Below are 18,321 nucleotides of genomic sequence, written 5' to 3'. Positions count from 1 at the left end.
TGAGGTAACTTCTGTTCCACTGAAAATCTTTTTGAAGTCATCTTCACGTGTTTAGATGCTCTTTGGAAACCGGAGAGAAAACCTGGTTGTGAACTTTCACTGTCTGGAGAACACAAGGAAACTTTAGTGAGCCTGGTGGATGCGGCCTGCAAGTGCCATGACGTCAAGTCAGCGGTCACTTTAAGAGGGACGCAAACAAAACACTTGTTTCTCCTTTTTCTTTGTACATCTCAATTCTTCATGTATTTTGGACCTTTTGCCAGAAGCTGAATGAAGGAACAGATTTCAGTGAGTCAATTTAGTCTGGTCAGATGATCCAACTGGGTACGATGGAAGAGTTCAGCGTGGACTGTGATTGATTTCAGTATTCATTTGTCATTTAATTAGTATAAAAATAGGGGACTGAAGTAGGCTTGCTACTACACCGAATCTTGGTTTCCGTGATATACAGCGAATGATTCATATTTCAGGCCTCATCTTCCTCAGTTATTCTACTTTGACATTCTTGTTAATCAATGTTATTAAGACAAAACTTTAAATTGAATGTATTCCTGAAAGAAAAACAAATCAAAGCAAAACATAATTTGTTACAAGAGGGTAAACAATATATATTTTTTTAAACTGCTGGTCGTATTTAGTATAGAAGTTAGAATTTACTTAATTACAACAATTATGTCTGATAATCACAGATTAGTAAAAAGTCAGATTCTTTTGGCAAACTAAAGCGTTATTTATTCCGGCGCGGGCTGAGAAAATCATCCATAAAAACACATTCAAAAACAAAAGTAGTATTATCATAAAGCTAAAAAAAAAAAACGGTCTTCCTTACTAATAAACACACACCTGAGTGAGCCCGAGCCACCGCCTCCTCACAGCTTTTTGTTTTTTTTTATTTAAAATGAGTGGCAATGCAATGCGGGCACAAAACACTTGTACCATTACAGTCAATAATATGGTTACAAAACAAACATTTACAGAATAAATTAATGTACTGCGGTACCACATGAGACAGTAAACATAAGACCCCGAACTAGGGAGTTATATTGCATTAAAAACAAAAAGGAGTTTGTTAAATGTACAAAGATTTTCAGGCATTTACAAAGGCAGCCTTTTTTTTTTTTTTTTTTAATTTAGTTGCTTTGTTGTACATGTATAAATATAAATCTCTAAATTGTAGTTGAACTGATATGTCTGATGAGAGGGCCAGATGAGGGGTTCTGCCCTGACCTCCGTGCTGACTGCCATTTCATTAGAAAACAAATAACAACCAATATTGTGACAGATTTACACAACCGTGACGTCGCATTGGATTGAAACGGCAGGATGTTGTCTGACATGGTTGATGTATTTTACTGCCACAAGTCTTCTGCTTTTAGGCTTTCAGATATCTTTTTTTTTTTTTTTTTTTTTAAACAGTTAAAAGTTGAAATGCTTATTTCTGCATCTCACTGCAACACGCACCCTGTCCCTTTAGCATATTATTAATGTGTCCGTAAACAAATAATCACTCATTAGAAATGTGTTTGCAACGGTAAAGTGCATGCAGCACATGCTAGGTTGTGAAGTGTTTTGGAGCCGGCAACAGCAGAAACAAGTTACATATAAATAGTTAAATATAGCACTAAGAGCTTTTTGTCTTCCGTTACAAAATAATAAATGGACCCTTTTGTGCGATCGTCCCCAACATCCAGTATCTTTCTCACACCCTCCGTTCCTGCTGGCCATAAGCACGACAGCTTTCCATTTTGAAAAGTAAATCCCTTTTTCAAGAGAGTCTCACCTTCTCTGACAAATTAAGCGCTGCTATGATGTCATCACGACGCGGCTACACCGAGCAGATGCCACTGCCAGTGAATTGCTGGCTACACCTACTGCTGCAGCTACAGAGCATAATCAAGGACTTCGAGCATTAAATCACGTTTCATCAAATCATCACGTAATCAATGCTCCTCAAAAAAACGTATCCTGGATTTAGTCGAGTGGCTACCACGCTTGGGGGAAATGTTTGCAAAGATTTAAAGGGCAGCGAGTTGGAAGTCTCGCTGCTCAAATGTTGTCCGAAAATTACAAAGACTCAGGAATGTCAGTACCTTTCAGAAACTACTAACACTGATGATCGTACCTGAGAGCTAAAACCTGATCTGACAGTGTGCGGTGCACCTGGAGCAGCTGGTGATCTGAACGTTAGTGTGACTGGTGGTACGTGGTTGAGGGGTGCTCCACTGATTTAGGATTTCACTTCCAAAAAGACTTGCAAGAGACATCCTGACTTTTACTCCTTGATGGCTTACGACAATTCCCATCACGCAATGCAGATTTTCTGTTTTAAATTACTAGTCCGACCTTGATGACATCACAGTGACACCATCAGGGTCATCTTCTCAGCTTTAAAAGTCCGATATTGTACAAATGCAGATTTCCCATTTTGTGTTACAGTGAGTTTGTGATGTCACATGTCAGGTGTCTGCATGGTCCAACCTTTTATGCGGAAGACGTTGAGCTCGTAGCTTGTCGAGGCCGAAGAAAAGCTGTGGTTGGCCTGGGTGTGCGTCACTCAGAAAAGAGTCAGCCAATCAGATATCTGATATGAATCCACCTTAAAGACACAGGCGCAAAACATCCCGTTCTTGGTAGACCATTAGAGAGAAGCTTTAGAGAGGATATCTAAAACTAAAATAAGGAGGAAAATCTAAAATATGGGACTTTTAATACAAAACGTCCACCGGAGCCAAATAAAACATCAAATTACTGTGTTCTCGGCTGAGTTATACTTCTTATGATGTGCAAATAGATGTTAAATCAGTGGAGCACCGCTTTAAGGTTCTTTATATTCTCACGCTCCCGGCGACTAATGTGGTAATAAATAAGTGCATGATAACAATTCTTAATGTTGACATGGGGCAGGTCTTCTTTACCCCCAAGCTAAAGTTTCTAAGCTTCATCTAACACTAATCTAATGAGACGTATTCTGTGGTACATCCACCACATATCCCACTACTACATGACCAGATCACTGACAGGAGTAAAGTGCTACCACAAGATCCCTAAAATTGAACAGTTATAGAGAGAATAGAGTTAAAAAAAAAAAACACACAACTTAGAATAGATGCTTAACTACACAATAATCTTAACTACGCTAATGATACGACCAGATAGATGATTTCCTATAAATGGAACACGCGAGGTATCTGCAGACTCCTGATATGGCGACTCGTGGGGTGGTGATAAAGTTGTTGGGGATGGGGGTCACTATTCGAGGGCTCAGAGGTCAACGGACAGCATTTACAAAATGATTACAAAGTCCCTAACCTCCCTAAAAACAACCCCTTATCCAAAAATATGCTTTACATGTTTGTTCATCCAGCTATTGCTTTCTTTAGTCGTTTCACTTTTTTTTTTTTCCTTCCCTTTTTCAAAAAGTAAAACTGTGCAATTTCTCTGTCATATACAAAATAGTTCACTTTCACATTCAACTAGCAAATTGAGCATAAACCCGAAACCAACACGCTACTACAGAAGGACCTACAATTTGTTTTTGTTTTTAAAGAGGACCTATTATGCTTCTTTGTATTCTCTGTCATATGTATATAAATGTTCATGTCAAATATTAAGAAGTTAATGTATGTAAATGTAATTACTTTTAGAAACAAGCTCTCAACACTCTGCTCACGACATGGCTGATGTCAGCTCCTCACGGATTTCCTTATATGGTCATCTTCTCCAGGCACAGCATTTCCTTTTAACTGAGAATTTTGGACAGAAACTTGAATGCATTCCTCCAATGAAAATTAAAAAAAAAAAAAAAAAGAGCATAATAGGTCTCCTTTAAATTAAAGGGTTTGCTCTTTGATCCTTAGAAAGCAGAGTTTTCAACCTCAAGACATCATGTGTGATCAATCGATCAACAAATGCTGCTAAAGCAAAATATATATATTTTTTTTATAGGAAATATGGAGGATTTACACTTTACGATACCACAAATCGCCCGGCACCTTAAGATTCAGATTTGACCAGGAATTTGTTGTCCCCGTCAGCCATGAACTACACATACGTTATGTCCCTGACACTTCACTATTCAAGAACCCCTGGCAAATCAGAAAGTGAGGTGTTCAGACTAACATAAAGAAGTCATCATGCAGTCAGGATTCACGGGGATGAATCACTCAAGCCTTAAGAAGTTAAAAGATTACAAATGAAAAGAACTATACAGAACAATAAGTTCTATGAAGAGTTAAAAGTTTAGCAACAACAACAGTGGCAGAGTAAAAAAAAATAATACCACAGGTAAAGGAAGTTTATGATGTGAAAAGTGGGGAAGAATTTCACTCCATTATCTGGATTCTTCTAAATTACCAGAACCGTGTCCTGATGGTCCGGTGGGTGGTTCTGGAAACATGAGTCTTGACTTTTACGTGGGACAAAGAACTGTGGAGACAAGAGCAGACGAGCTGCTGATAAATACTGTTTGGATGCTCGCTGTGGAAGATGAAGATGAAGGAAGGGCTGTAAACTATGGAAGAGCAACTACAACAGGGACACATGTGCGGTGAGAAAAGAGGAAACGGTTAATTACAGGTGAGAAGCAAACAGGTGAACAGCTGCTACTACAAGCTCCACTGGGTTGGTGTGTTTTCAGGGTAGTGCAGCTGCAACAAGCCCTACACAGCAGGAGAGGCGCTACTGCGAAGAGTGAGTGAGGGAGGGGCTGCTGCTTCTGGGGAAAGGTAATGTTAACTATGCAGACAGAGACAGAGAGAGAGACAGAGAAAGACAGAGAGGGAGAGAGAGAGAGAGAGAGAGGGGATGAGAGAGAGAGAGAGAGCCGAGGGGAGGGGGGATAGAGACAGTGACAGAGAGAGACAGAGAAAGACCTAGAGAGAGAGAGAGAGAGAGAGAGAAAGAGACAGATGAGAGAGAGGTTAGAGACAGTGACAGAGAGAGACAGAGAAAGACCTAGAGAGAGAGAGAGAGAGAGAGAGAGAGACAGATGAGGGGAGGGGGGGTAGAGACAGTGACAGAGAGAGACAGCAACACAGAGAGAGAGCGAGAGATAGAGAGACAGAGAGAGAGGGGAAGAGAGAGAGAGACCAGGGCAGAGGGGGGGGTAGACAGTGACAGAGAGAGACAAAGAGAGAGAGAGAGAGAGAGAGAGAGAGAGAGAGAGAGAGAGAGAGAGACAGAGAGAGAGAGAGAAGAAAGGTGAAGGTGAAGAAAGAGAGAGCATTAAGAGAGACACAAGAGAGAGAGTGTCCACTGCTCTCATACCAGAGCTACCCAAAAGACAATGCAGCACAGGTGAGAGACAAGGAAGGTACAGGTCAACAGTGAAGGGTGGCAAGAAAAGCATTTCTCCCCTCCTTTATAATTCATGTTTGTGCTACTATTTTATTTTCTCTACTGAAAACAGAGAAGTGAATTTTGTCTTTTCACACAACACCGAGAGAGATGCTGGAATGGGGAAGGGACACAATCAAAAGATCTTTGCTGCAACATCCTCGACAGTTGTTTTATACACTTTTTTTTCTTCCTGTTTTTCATTTTAACAGAACTTGAATTTTAAATATTCATTGTAAAATAAGTAACTTAAATGTACATATAAATGCCATGATTTAGCTGCTTTACTTTTCTTGTAAAAAAAAAAAAGACTGAAGACCAAACAATCTGAGTGTTTACCTTTGAGAATGTAGTCTGTTAGGAGGGCTGGCACCTTCTCGCTGTCATCCCTCATGGCATGGAGGACTGACAGAGAGAGAGTACCTCATTACATTTTGAAAACACAATTGTTTTTTTTCTCATCTTCATCATTACCACTCAGTTTCGAGTGTGTGTGTGTGTGTGTGTGTGTGTGTGTGTGTGTGTGTGTGTGTGTGTGTGTGTGTGTGTGTGTGTGTGTGTGTGTGTGTGTGTGTGTGTGTGTGCTAGACTCACTCTTTGTGAGGATCTGGAGGTCTTCTACAGACGGGGTGCCGGCTTTCTTTTCATAAGGGATGACGGTGGTCAGATACTGCAAACAAACAAATGATGTTACAATTACACAAAAACTTTTTTTATTTTTTGCATATTTGTCAAGTCAAGCCGAATGTTTTAATAATAGGTCAGAATAAATGCCACAGTTTAAAGCACAAAAAAAATAAAAAAAATAAATTACATAATATGAGTTCAAAGAGATGTCATGAATAATCATAACTCGGTGTCTCAAGTCGTTGATATTTTCAGCTTCACCCATTTATTTCATCTGGAGTTCTTTGGTTTACCTTTCAGAATTCATTTTCCCCGAATGTGATAATGTTTAAGATATAAAATGAAGGAATTCAAATCCCAAAATTGAGACATAAACTTTTGCCAAGTAACACAACACTGTTCATTAATAGTTTTCTTTAAGTCTTTCAATTTCATCTCGGAGCACAAAATGTGTCATTGCTGCTGTGACAGGGTGATAAAACGTGACGTCTTTCAGTGTTGTGGAAATCATGTGAACCTTCAGAGGCCTGTCAGAGTTCATGTTCACTGATGAGAAGTTTAAAAAAAAAAAAAAAAAAAAAAAGCAGCAGTGATTATTCAACAGTGTCATCTTTGCTCAAAACGAAGGAAGGAACAGTAAGATGATGAAACAGCAAGAGCTGCAAAAATCTAAATCAGATGAAAAAACAAAAACAAAAAAAGAATGACTGGAATGAAGAAAAAGAGAATAAACATCAACCACAACGAAACGAAACGAAACGACAAACTGAACCAAATGAAACCGGCGGCGGTGCAAGCTGGAGACGAGGAAACAAACATGCCTGTGGAACAAAAGAAAGAAAGAAAAAAACCAAATGGAATAGAAATGTATCTGCAGCGGAAAGAAAGAGCGGGGGGGCACCTGTTTGTCCCCTCCTGTGTTGCCAAAAGTTTGACGGAGGCCATTTTGAATGACATTGGAGAGTCCCTCCAGAGTGAGCAGCTACAGAAAGTGAGGAGGAAAAGAAAAAGAGAGATTGACAAGAGACGAGGAAGTTTCTACATCAAGAGAAGGAAGGGGTGGGTGGGGAGGAGGGGGTGCTCGGCTGAAATTCCCGACGCAAACCGCCTGCCGCCCGGTCACGCGTCTCTCCTCATTATACGAAAAGCTGCGTAGTCCCGGTTCACTGATCGTCGTGGTAACCGTGCATGCAGGGCACGCGCCCGTTTGCCTCCGTCTACGCCATGGGCCGCGTGACTCACCGTGCCCGGTATGTGCGTGCTGGCCGTCCTCTGGCCGTTGGGCCCCGTCGTCGTCGTCGCCGCGCTTCTGATCTTCTTCTTCTTCCGCAGCAGCTCGCGGTGCTCCTTCTGTCTGTTCTGCACGTCGATCAGCAGCGAGATGAAGCTGTTCTTCACCTGTTCACACGCACGACAAAAAAAAAAAGAGACTCCATTCGATTTATGTTGCTTTTTAGGATCACACTGCCGAGTGTGCTATTTATATATTTCATGATCTTGAGAGAAATCTATTTATAGATGCCGAAAGGACACGCTTGACAGAATCGTGACATCCGAGCAAATGACGCTAAAAGAAAAACAAAGCTGCTGGCAATTCACAACCCTCTCGCGGGCCTTCAGGAGGCAGCGTGTCGCTGTCTGATCTCGCAGATCCCAATCGCAGCACACTAAACTCAAAACATTTAAAGGCCCCCTCGCCGCGGAGAATCACCGGAGGATTATCTGAATGCGGTTTATAATTTCAGATCCGGTGTTTCGAACTCGACACTGAAGCAAAAGGACAAAAGCTGTTGCCTTCGGGTGGTGAAATCAAATCAAATCAAATCAAATCAAAGTACCTCTTTTTCATAGTCCAGTTCGTCCCGCAGTGCCAGAGCTTGGATCAGCTCTTCGCTGAAGCGGCGAATGGCCGTCTCCACCTCCTCCAGACTCTCGGTCAGCTCCGACACCGACAGCCGACGCAGCCCTGAGGATGAGGAGCGGATGTATGAGGAAGAGGCTGTGTATATTGTACAGGTGTAGTTGTTGCGTCTATTGGTTTGCTTGGAAATGAATTACATGTCAGTTGTTCAATTGATATGAAGATTTCCAAAACTATCATTCGTGAAATCTCCTCCTAATAACCGAGTGACAAACTGGTACAGTGCAGGTGAACACCTCCTTTTAAAAGAAACAAAAGTGCATCATCCATTTAAATGTTCTCGTTTAAACATAATCCAAATCTTTTTCGTGTACATATTATTAGACGGGTGAAGTGAAGTCTATTTGGCGGCATCTGGTACGTCCGGGGATAATTTTGTCTCTTCGACGGAGAGTAAACTGCTGAGTGTAACTATTGTGCACTTTTCGAGCCGTCAGATATACAAAACACACATCACATTCTGTCTTTGAAATGTTCATCTCCCTAAAACAAAATGCAGAGCCTTGAGGCTCGCTGGGTACAAACACACACTCTGCGCCAGTGTGGCGTTACAAATTGTGTTCAAACGAGATATATACGCTGCTGTCCGTCCGCATCCATCACGCGTTACGCAAGACTAGAAACGCCCGCGTGCATGTGCGTCGCCGTTTCTTCCCACTACGCTTCGTTCAGGGACGTGGACGTCTTGCAAAAATGGCAAACGGGGACGTAAAACCTCACGAGGAGCGAGCGCACCGCCGCGACCCAGCTGTACGCATTGAAAGCTTTCGCGCCGCCGCGTCTTTTCACTGCGCATGTACAACCAGAGCGGTACTCACGGTCCTCGTAGCTGGTGTTGGAGCCGGAGCGTTTCAGAGCGTGGAAGTCCTGAGACAGCATGGACAAGTCGGACTGGGAGGGACTCTCGTCGTCTTCCGGGTCGGGAGACTCCTGCATCATCTCTTCGATCTCCTCTATCACCTGAACAACAGCGCGCACACACACACACACACACGCACACACACACACACACACACACACACACACGTTCGCAGTTGTGCGTTTTGGTCCGTTCCAGCAAGTACTGCAGTTTACACACAAATATCCGCACCCTGAATCTGTGTAGGATTATGTTGAAGCTGCCTCCCGTTCCACGGGGTTAATATGATTCGCTCGCCGCGTGTCTCCTTACGGCTGATGTTTGTCGACGACAGGTGAAGAAGGTCGGGGACAGATGCGGCGAAATCAAATGCATGAGCGAGGACGTGTTCAGCGCGTGCGTCTGTTCGCATGTTTGCAGCTTCGAATATCTCGGGTGGAATCCGACCGGGAAACATGGTTGTTGTTGTTTTTTCGGGGAACAATAAATAAATAAAAACTTCCTGGTTGTTATTTAACGTCTACTTGATTCGGTGTTTTTATTGTTTAATCACGCATAAATGAGTTTCAAAAACTTCTCAACCGGAACCTGCTATTTGTGTGTATTTAGCCCCAAAAATAAAAAACTGAGCCTGTTCCCAGTATTACGGCACATTACATATTAGCACACGTACGTATAGAAAACATAATGCCAATAAGGAATTCAAGTTTGAAATCAGAATCCTGCAGTTTTCAGGGTGGAGATTTAGAGATGTGCGTGTTTGCGTGCGTGTGGGCATGCCGAGTATCTCTGGCGTTGCTCATGTACACGTTTTATCCTGGTTTCAGAAACCCGGTACAGAACACGGAGGCGGAGCTGTTGAGAGGTCAAGACAAAATATGACGATATGATAAAACCAGGAAACAACTGAGAGAGTAATATTCATGTAAACACACTCACTGATGTAAACAGGGCTGGAAGAACACCTGAACGCACGAGTGGTTTCAGTATTAATTACAACTATATCAAGGAACAGCGCCACAGTCACCAAGACACAACACTGATGGCTTCAAGTGTGCGCGCGCGCGCGTGTGTGTGTGTGTGAGAACGGGTTACCTGTTCAGCTGTGAAGAGCGGTTCATCGTTGATGCAGGAGACGATGATGGAGTGCATGTCCATCTGCTCCCTCAGCTCCTCGTCGTCAGACAGATCCAGCGACTGGTTGTCCAACTTCTGTCCCTCGGGAGAAGGAGGCGAGAGACAGAGACACAACTCGGATGAGACGACAAGGCAGGTGGTTAGGCAGATTGAAGGCGGAGGTTCAGGCTGCTCACATTTGGGCCTCAGCTCTTTGTACGCACGGTTCCCTTTCTAAAGAAATATAAATATATATATATATATACAGTTGAAACCAGAAGTTTACATACACTGTGCAAAAAGACACAACATTTTTTTTCTCACTGTCTGAAGTTAAATCAGACGAAACCTCTCCTGTTTCAGGTCCGTTAGGATTACCAAAATTATTTAACTTTTGCTAAATGTCACAATAATGAGAAAGAGAATTTCTTAGAGAATTTTATATTACTTTCTTTGAGGTCAAAAGTTTACATACACCAAAAGTACTATGTCTTTAAACAACGTGGGCAAGCCCAGATGATGATGTCATGGCTTTTGAAGCTCCTGATAGGTTAACTGACAATATGTGAGTTAATTGAAGGCACACCTGGGGATGTATTTTAAGGCCACACCTCAAACACTCTGCTTCCTTGTTTGAAATCATGGGAAAGTCAAAAGAAATCAGCCAAGAAATCAGGGAGAGAATCGTGGAGCTCCACAAGTCTGGTTCATCCTTGGGTGCAATTTCCAGATGCTTGAAGGTGCCACGTTCATCTGTGCAAACAATTATACGCAAGTATAAACATGGGAATGTCCAGCCATCACACTGCTCAGGAAGAAGACAGGCTCTGTGTCCCAGAGATGAATGTGTTTTGGTCCGACATGTGCAAATCAACCCCAGAACAAAAGCTAAAGACCTTGTGAAGATGATGGCTGAAGCTGGTAAGAAAGTGTCATTATCCACAGTAAAACGAGTCCTGCACCGACATGGACTGAAAGGCTACTCAGCAAGAAGGAAGCCATTACTCCTAAAGAAACATAAAAAAGCCAGATTACAGTTTGCAAAAAGACACCAAGACAAAGACCTTAACTTCTGGAGACATGTCCTGTGGTCTGATGAAACTAAAGTGGAGCTGTTTGGCCATAATGACCACCGTTACATTTGGAGGAAAAAGGGGGAAGCTTGTAGACCTGAAAACACCATCCCAACTGTGAAGCATGGAGGTGGCAGCATCATGTTGTGGGGCTGTTTTGCTGCAGCAGGAACTGGAGCTCTTCATAAAATAGACGGCATCATGAAGAAAGAACATTACCTGGAAATATTAAGGCAACATCTCAGGACATCAGCCAGGAAGCTAAAACTTGGGCGCAAATGGGTCTTCCAAATGGACAATGACCCTAAGCATACTGCCAAAATAGTTAAAAAGTGGCTTGAGGACAACAAAGTCAATGTCTTGGAGTGGCCGTCACAAAGCCCTGACCTGAATCCCATTGAAAATTTGTGGGCAGATCTGAAAAGGCGTGTGCAAGTGAGGCGGCCAACAAACCTGACTCAGTTACACCAGTTCTGTCAGGAGGAATGGGCCAGTATTCCAGCAGAGTACTGTAAGAAGCTTGTGGAAGGATACCCAAGACGTTTGACCCAAGTCATGCAGTTCAAAGGCAATGCTACTAAATACTAAGGAACTGTATGTAAACTTTTGACCTTGAAGAAAGTAATGAAAAATTCTCTAAAATATTCTCTTTCTCATTATTGTAACATTTAGCAAAAGTTAAATAATTTTGGTAATCCTAACGGACCTGAAACAGGAGAGGTTTAGTCTGATTTAACTTCAGACAGTGAGAAAAAAAAAGTGTTATGTGTCTTTTTGCACAGTGTATGTAAACTTCTGGTTTCAACTGCATGTACAGCGTGACATCACAGACTGGGTTTGTGTGTTTACGTGCGTCTCCGCGGTACCTCGAGCTCGGTCAGGTTGAGGATGGGCAGGTGCAGGGAGCGAGTGTGCGACGTCTTCCAGTCCACAGGCATCACGTTGCCGTAGTTATCCGTCAGAGCGTTCCACACTCTGGAGGGAAGAAAAGAAGCAGCCGGTGAAGTAACCGGGACCGGAGACTCGTACGATATCGCGAGACGCGCGCAATAAAAAGACAGGAGACGGGCGAAGAGTCGCTTTCAGCTGTAGATCGGACAAACCCCGCTTCCTTCCCTTTTTTTTTTTTTTACTGTGATACAGCATGACATGCGAAGTGTCATGTCCTGTTCTCTGACCACCCCCTCACCACGTTCCTGTTGCCGCGTGACGCACACTAAAGCGACGACTCCTTAAATCACGCGCGCAATTTACCGACAGCCCCGAAGGTCTGTAAACTGCTGTTTTTCAGTTTGCTGTCGATGTCGGCTGATTCACGAACCGTATCGTCACCGTACCGACAGTCTGCTGAATGTTTACAATTCTTCTGCAGCAACACGCACGTTGGCAGAGAACATATCCGAGCCGAACAGATGGCGCTTCCGTAAACATAATACTGTTCCGACTGCGAAACCCATCATCATCTTCAAAAACATATTTCTCACCAGATTTGAAGGATTTTGTACGATGTGTGATTTTGTTTTTTTTGTACTGTATATTTAGTGTCTGGCTGCGGCTTTCGTTGGAAGACTTCATTCAAGGATTTGCTGCCCACTTCATTAAAGGATTGCGCGCAATCTTAGAAACGAGAAGCTCCTTTTCGGTGTGGTCCCGCAGGCGTTGTGCACGTTTATCCATCGCCGTGGCAGAAGAGCGAGTCTGTTCAGGATGCAAAACACAAGCGTGCGTGCGAGTCTGTTTTTTTTTTTCTTTCTTTTCTTTTCCCCTTCCTCCTGGCTCTGACTGGGCAAGCGGAGCGAGGATGGATGCTGTGAACCCATGTGTCACAAAGGCTCGGCATCGTCACGGCCTCTTTCTCACACACGCGCACACACACACACTCTCAGACAAATGTTTATGTAACATGCATGTTTCTCCCTGAAGTGTTCGCGCACAGCTTGGTGAGCTGGGGGCCGTTGGGTTGTTCTAAATAAGAGCAAAAGCTGGCAAGGAAATAGTTTTTGTGCCTGGAGCATTGACGCCGTCTCAGGCACGTGAGCGCCCACCAAAAAAACCCCACACAATTAGCTTCAGCTTCGCGGAGCGCAATTTGCATTTAAAAACAAGGCTCGTCTCAAGGAACCAGCTTGTTCCTACTTTCAACACGGCGCCGATCTGCCGGGATCATTCGCTCGAATATATTTGTGCAGATGTGAGTTGATGTCGCGCGCATATAATCCACACGCACGACTTGCCTTTAACATTATTGCTCTCTCGGCACCCGCACTAACTGAAGCGCGCGCACTTTGTCCTCGTCATCCCGTGGTTCGTCTCAGCCGCGGTGTTGCTGGAGAACTTGTTAAGAGTCTAGGCACGTCCTGCAAAAGTGCAGTCATCCAGAAAAGACTCTCACTGAGCCTGGCGCTGCTCTTTGGGCTTCAGCTGTCCAATTATTTTTTATTGCATCCTTCCTCTGTTCCTGTTCCTACAACAAGGATAAATGTTTGTTTCACCCCGTCTCACCAGCACTCCTACGTTCCCCTCTAACCATTAAATAAGACGGACAGTGACAACCTCTCGGATATATGTGGCTCTTTGTACGTGCGAGTGTTTGACAGAAACATCAAAGTAAAAACTGGATGTCCAAGAGACTTCAAGTCCACATCACTGAAGTCCAAGTAACAGAACATCTAATATTATCTTTAAGTTAATGGCGTGTTAATGATATTGTTCAATCCACTGTTGAGTTGGGAGTCGTTTGTCCATTAATTAATTGGCAACAGTGTTAATAACAACGGACTCATTTTTGAAGTCATTGTTGAAGTTAAATGACCAAACACAGACTAGATTCCTAAATGGGACACTGGACGGTTGAACAAAACAACCAATTTGAAGATTTCAGGCTTAAGAAAATGTGATGGGCAGTCTTCACAATTTTTTGACATTGTAGTGACCAAATAAGTGACCAATCCAGAAAATAATAAGTTGCAATCTTGTTTTTAAAATGTCTTAAAACAGACGAAGGACATTTTTGTTTATGTCCCCTGCCATCACGTTTCTAAAACTGAACCACTGACACTACATTTATTGTCTCTGTGCTTTTTTTTCTCGCTCCCGTAGTTTTGTGCTTTTTTGTGTGTGTGTGTGTGTGTGTGACGGTACCTCCGGTTCTGGAGCTGCATGTTTCTGATCTGTAGTTACTGGCCCCAACAAACCCGACCAACGATTATCGTTTGCCTTTCTATACTGTTGTTTTCTCTCTGCTGTCCCCTCACCCCAACAAGGCAGATGGCTGGTCACATCCGAGCCTGCTTGTGTTGGACGTTTTTCTGTTGGAAATGTCCCCAATGTGGAAATGGTTGCTATTGAGATGACTTGTAATGTGATTTCAAATTATATGTATAAAAATGAATTGAATGAAAATGACTTTTCACTCATGAATGTGAAGGTTATGTAAACAATAAAGGATGGAAGTCTCAGTCCAAAGATCACCCATCCCATCTATATTAGTGCGGTTCATTTTCCACATACAGAAAGTGTGTATTGCGCCCGTTATATAATATTGTACAACCTATTCGCAGCCTAATTCTAGCCCGACGGAGCCTGAGGCTCATTCCCACATTCAAATGATGTCACATTTTTTTTGTGCGCATGCATGTTGTATGTCTGCATGACTAAGCTTCAGGCGCTGGAAGCTCACGCACGGCCGTGCGATTTGATGCATCGGTGCCAAAGTGGTGCGATGCCGGATGCAAACGTCCCGAGCAGGTGATCCACGCAGCCAGCGCAGCTCTGCAGGTACGGTCACATCCACGCTCTCTGCGGGATCGATGTGACTTCGCTGCTGTGAAGTAATAGCACGATGTCGTGCAGTTGTGACATCCGTGTGTCTTGAGATACAACATCAGCTGAGGACACCACGCCTCCCACAGCCCCCACTGAAATGACAAGGGCTCTTTAAGTTGGAAGAACAGATGCTGACTGTCACCTTTTTTTTTTTTTTGTGGTAATGAGTACATGTATGAAACGTGACATACTGGGGCTGTGACGAGGCGCCCAAAAAGTCAAGTCAGAAGTAAAAAAAAAAAAAAATGATTTGGTTTATCAGTATATTTTATTTTATATGCATACTTAAAAAATAAATAAAAAAAAAAGCACCAGTACTTACTGTTGAGATACAATTTAGGGATCAGTGTTTTAATAGCCAACATCAATCCGTGCAGCATGACACTGGTACACTGGTAACGTGGCAGGACACCCAACACACACACACACACACACACACACACACACACACACACACACACACACACACACACACACACACACACACACACACACACACACACACACACACACACACACACACAGCCAATCTATGTAAATAAACTGCATTTCTGTTCCCTATATTGAAGCACATATAGTTACCAGAGTGCATTCAGGTTAAGCAAACATGCCACCGGCTAAACTTTGCACGACACTGATTGAAGCTTTCAGCGGGTAAACATGTGAGGTTAGCCTGCCGAGGCTAACGTCGCTAGGTAGCCGAGAGATTAAAAAGTTAGCGTAAATAAATAAATTATAAATAAATAATTTTTTTTTTTTTTTTAAAACCGCGTAAAAAAAAAAATAAATTCACACTCACTCGTCGTCTTTCAAGTAATTATCCTCCGTGATGGGTTTAACGGGAGCGATGTTTTCCGTCGCGGTGTTGTAGTTTCGGAAACACACGGTCAGCTTCTCGTCGAAGTCGTGGACGAGGTCCTCCATCGACTTGAAGCTGCAGATCTCCCCGGAGAAACTGTTGTCCAGGTCGGACAGGTCGTCTAGGCCCGACGCATCGCCCGCGTTGGAGTTGAGCTGGTCCAGCTGCTCGGCCGATCCCGAGGACGGCTTGAATTCGTTGAAGTCCTGCCAGTCCTCGTCGAAGTGGGCCAACGGCGCCGCCATAACCGCCGCGGGGAGTTTCGGTAGAGAGCCGGTCGGGGACCCCCCTCTTGTGGTGCTCCGTTTTCGGTTTACAGACACAACTAGACGGCGAGAGAGAGAGAGAGAGGGGGACAGGGAGGTGGAGGAAGGGGGGTGGAGGAGGAGGAGGAGGAGGAGGGCGGGTGGCCGGAGCGGAATGACGTCCGTTCTAGGCCCCGCCCCTCTCAGATGGAGCAAAATAAAAAAAATAATAAAAAATAAATTAAATAAAACAAACATTTCTCAGACCATGCATTTAGAAAATCATTTGAGGAAAAACAAAACAACCCTTAATATTCCATCTCTTTTTGGAGTCAAGGGAAACCCAGCCCCTCTTTTAAAGGCTGTCTCTTTCGGGAAGTTCCCAACTTTAAAACGGACTTTAAAAGCTGTAGCTCTTAAAAATTTTTTTATATATATATATATATATATAGGGGTGTATATTTGTCTCTCTCAGATGGAAAACATTACAGTGCAGCAGCTGAATCCTGAAAACCTGATTTCTTTGGCTGGTTTTGAGGAAACCAAAGACTATCCGTTGTACCTGCAATGGTTAGATCTGAGTGATTTTTAGAACAATGTCTTGGTCCAACACTGTGGTGAAATCTTGATATTGTTTCATTGATGCTATAGAACTATTTAAATAACTATTTTTTTCCTTTTTTTTTTTGCTGATGTTGTGTGAAATATACCACCAGGTGGCGTAGTGCATCTGAAGCAGAGATGGTCTATAAAAGGGTCTGAAGTTGCACATTTTTGAAGACCAAAACTCTACATTATTATCATGAAATAATTGTTTGACTGAATATAGACCTAATATCTAGACCTAACTGTGAAAAAAAATAATAGTAATAATAATAATACATTTCTAAAACTCATTGCTCTACTACGAAATGTTCCGTCATCCTGCTTCTTTTCACAGAAACAGTTTGTTGTAAGTCGTTCTTTTTCAAAATTTCATCACATTTCCTAAAATGGCCCTTTTATTTCATAACACCACCTTTCACAACAAAATCTATCATCTGTCATCAAGACAAACTGAAGAGTCAGTTATGCTGTTATGCCATTTGTACATGTCTATATCAATTCATATGATTATTAACTTCACATCATTTCTTAGTTCACTTCAAGTCCACAGAAAATATCCTCACATTTTTCCTGCACCCGTGCAGTATTTACTTACGACCCAAAACAACGAGCTTTGTATTGAAATGTATGGCCAACAACAAGGCTTACTTCAAATAGCTTGACTGTATTGACAATTGTTCTTATTACTCCTAATGTTGGCATCACAGATAGCCCCTCCCCAGACGGCCTGGCCCTACACATTGCTTTCAAGACATTTAGAAATAAATCACCGAATACAAAGTACAACTTTGACAAAAGATTCAACCCAGTGTTTTCCACCAGAGACCTTAACACATGCTTTGCCAAGTCAGTGATTCAGGGTCAACTGGCTCGGCACACCAGTGTAAGGGGTGGGAGAGATGGGTTTTCTGGGATGGGTGTCCAGAACTTGGGCCTTTCAGTTTCTTTTCCCATCAAACTCCCATGGGCCATTTTTTTTTTTTTCAAAACCCTGAATGCTTTATTGAAAATATGCATACATAACACTTTTCCTACACAACAATACAAAACAGTACAATCACTTTTGTAAATAACACATGGAACGCAAAACCCACACATCACCCCTTCCCACCCAAGCCCAAGGAACTTAGAGATGCTACAGTAAGCCCTTAGTACTCCCCACCCAGTCCCTACCCACCACCATCACCACCACCACCACCAACATCACCATCACCATCACCTCTGAGAAGTAAGACATAGTTAAATCAGAAACAACTCCCTTGGTAAACTCAGACAAAAGGACAGAGTAGACACCAGGTTGCATACAGACATAGCATTTGCCACCAGCAGGTGAATGATAGGTTTTTACTGAAACTCTCATTGGGGTTCTTAGGTGTGAATTATTTGCCTCAAGTCTTCTGAGATGAAGTGGGGCGTGGAAGAGGAGTCCATTCTGTGGTCCAGGAGTTGAGAAAAAGAAGTTTCCATAGTGTGAATATCAGAACATGACATACATAACCTAAAGAAAACACCAGCGTGTATGCCTCAAGTGATTTTGCTTTGATATGGGTCAAGAGAAGTAGCGACTGCCAATCTGCAATGGCACACCAAGAGAGAGATCGGTTCATTACACAAACATGGGATAAAGTTGATTTTCACAGGAAGGAAACTCTTTAAAGGCGAGGGGTGGATAGTTCAAACCTGATTTGATTGTAGGTAACACACTTCCTAAGACTCGTCCCACTCCTATTGGCATGGGTGTTACTGTGCATATTCATTTGTGATAGTGGTAGATAAAAGGCAAATGAATACAAACAAACCAAAGATACATGTAAAAGAAAGATAAAGAGAGAGAGGGGGGGGGGGTGTTATAAAGA

At 42.9% G+C, this 18,321-nt stretch overlaps 1 protein-coding gene across 5 annotated transcripts in view; it reads right to left on the bottom strand.

The window, feature by feature from the left end:
- fez2b (fasciculation and elongation protein zeta 2b) overlaps positions 1-15,968 on the bottom strand; it is a 34,926-nt gene extending 18,958 nt beyond the window's left edge. Inside the window, exons 1-10 of one of the 5 annotated variants that reach the window (XM_069723847.1) lie at positions 15,555-15,947; positions 11,797-11,905; positions 9,837-9,959; positions 8,701-8,842; positions 7,800-7,927; positions 7,204-7,359; positions 6,863-6,943; positions 5,929-6,004; positions 5,674-5,739; positions 5,248-5,270 (exon numbers count right to left, since the gene is read on the bottom strand). In XM_069723847.1, the coding sequence (XP_069579948.1) occupies positions 5,260-5,270; positions 5,674-5,739; positions 5,929-6,004; positions 6,863-6,943; positions 7,204-7,359; positions 7,800-7,927; positions 8,701-8,842; positions 9,837-9,959; positions 11,797-11,905; positions 15,555-15,859 (1,197 nt within the window). In that variant the 5' untranslated portion in view covers positions 15,860-15,947 and the 3' untranslated portion in view covers positions 5,248-5,259. Of the gene's footprint in view, positions 1-859; positions 4,426-5,247; positions 5,271-5,673; positions 5,740-5,928; positions 6,005-6,862; positions 6,944-7,203; positions 7,360-7,799; positions 7,928-8,700; positions 8,843-9,836; positions 9,960-11,796; positions 11,906-15,554 lie in introns of those variants that run through there. The other 4 variants (XM_069723850.1, XM_069723851.1, XM_069723848.1 and 1 more) reach the window with 4 other exon arrangements.
- Positions 15,969-18,321: the final 2,353 nt, after the last annotated feature.

Source organism: Brachyistius frenatus, unplaced genomic scaffold (assembly GCF_029030835.1).
Source record: "Brachyistius frenatus isolate BFR_SWC_R1_liver_20210118 unplaced genomic scaffold, ASM2903083v1 Contig_347, whole genome shotgun sequence".
Taxonomy (NCBI): domain Eukaryota; kingdom Metazoa; phylum Chordata; class Actinopteri; family Embiotocidae; genus Brachyistius; species Brachyistius frenatus.
This window is presented reverse-complemented; position numbering and strand designations above follow the sequence as displayed.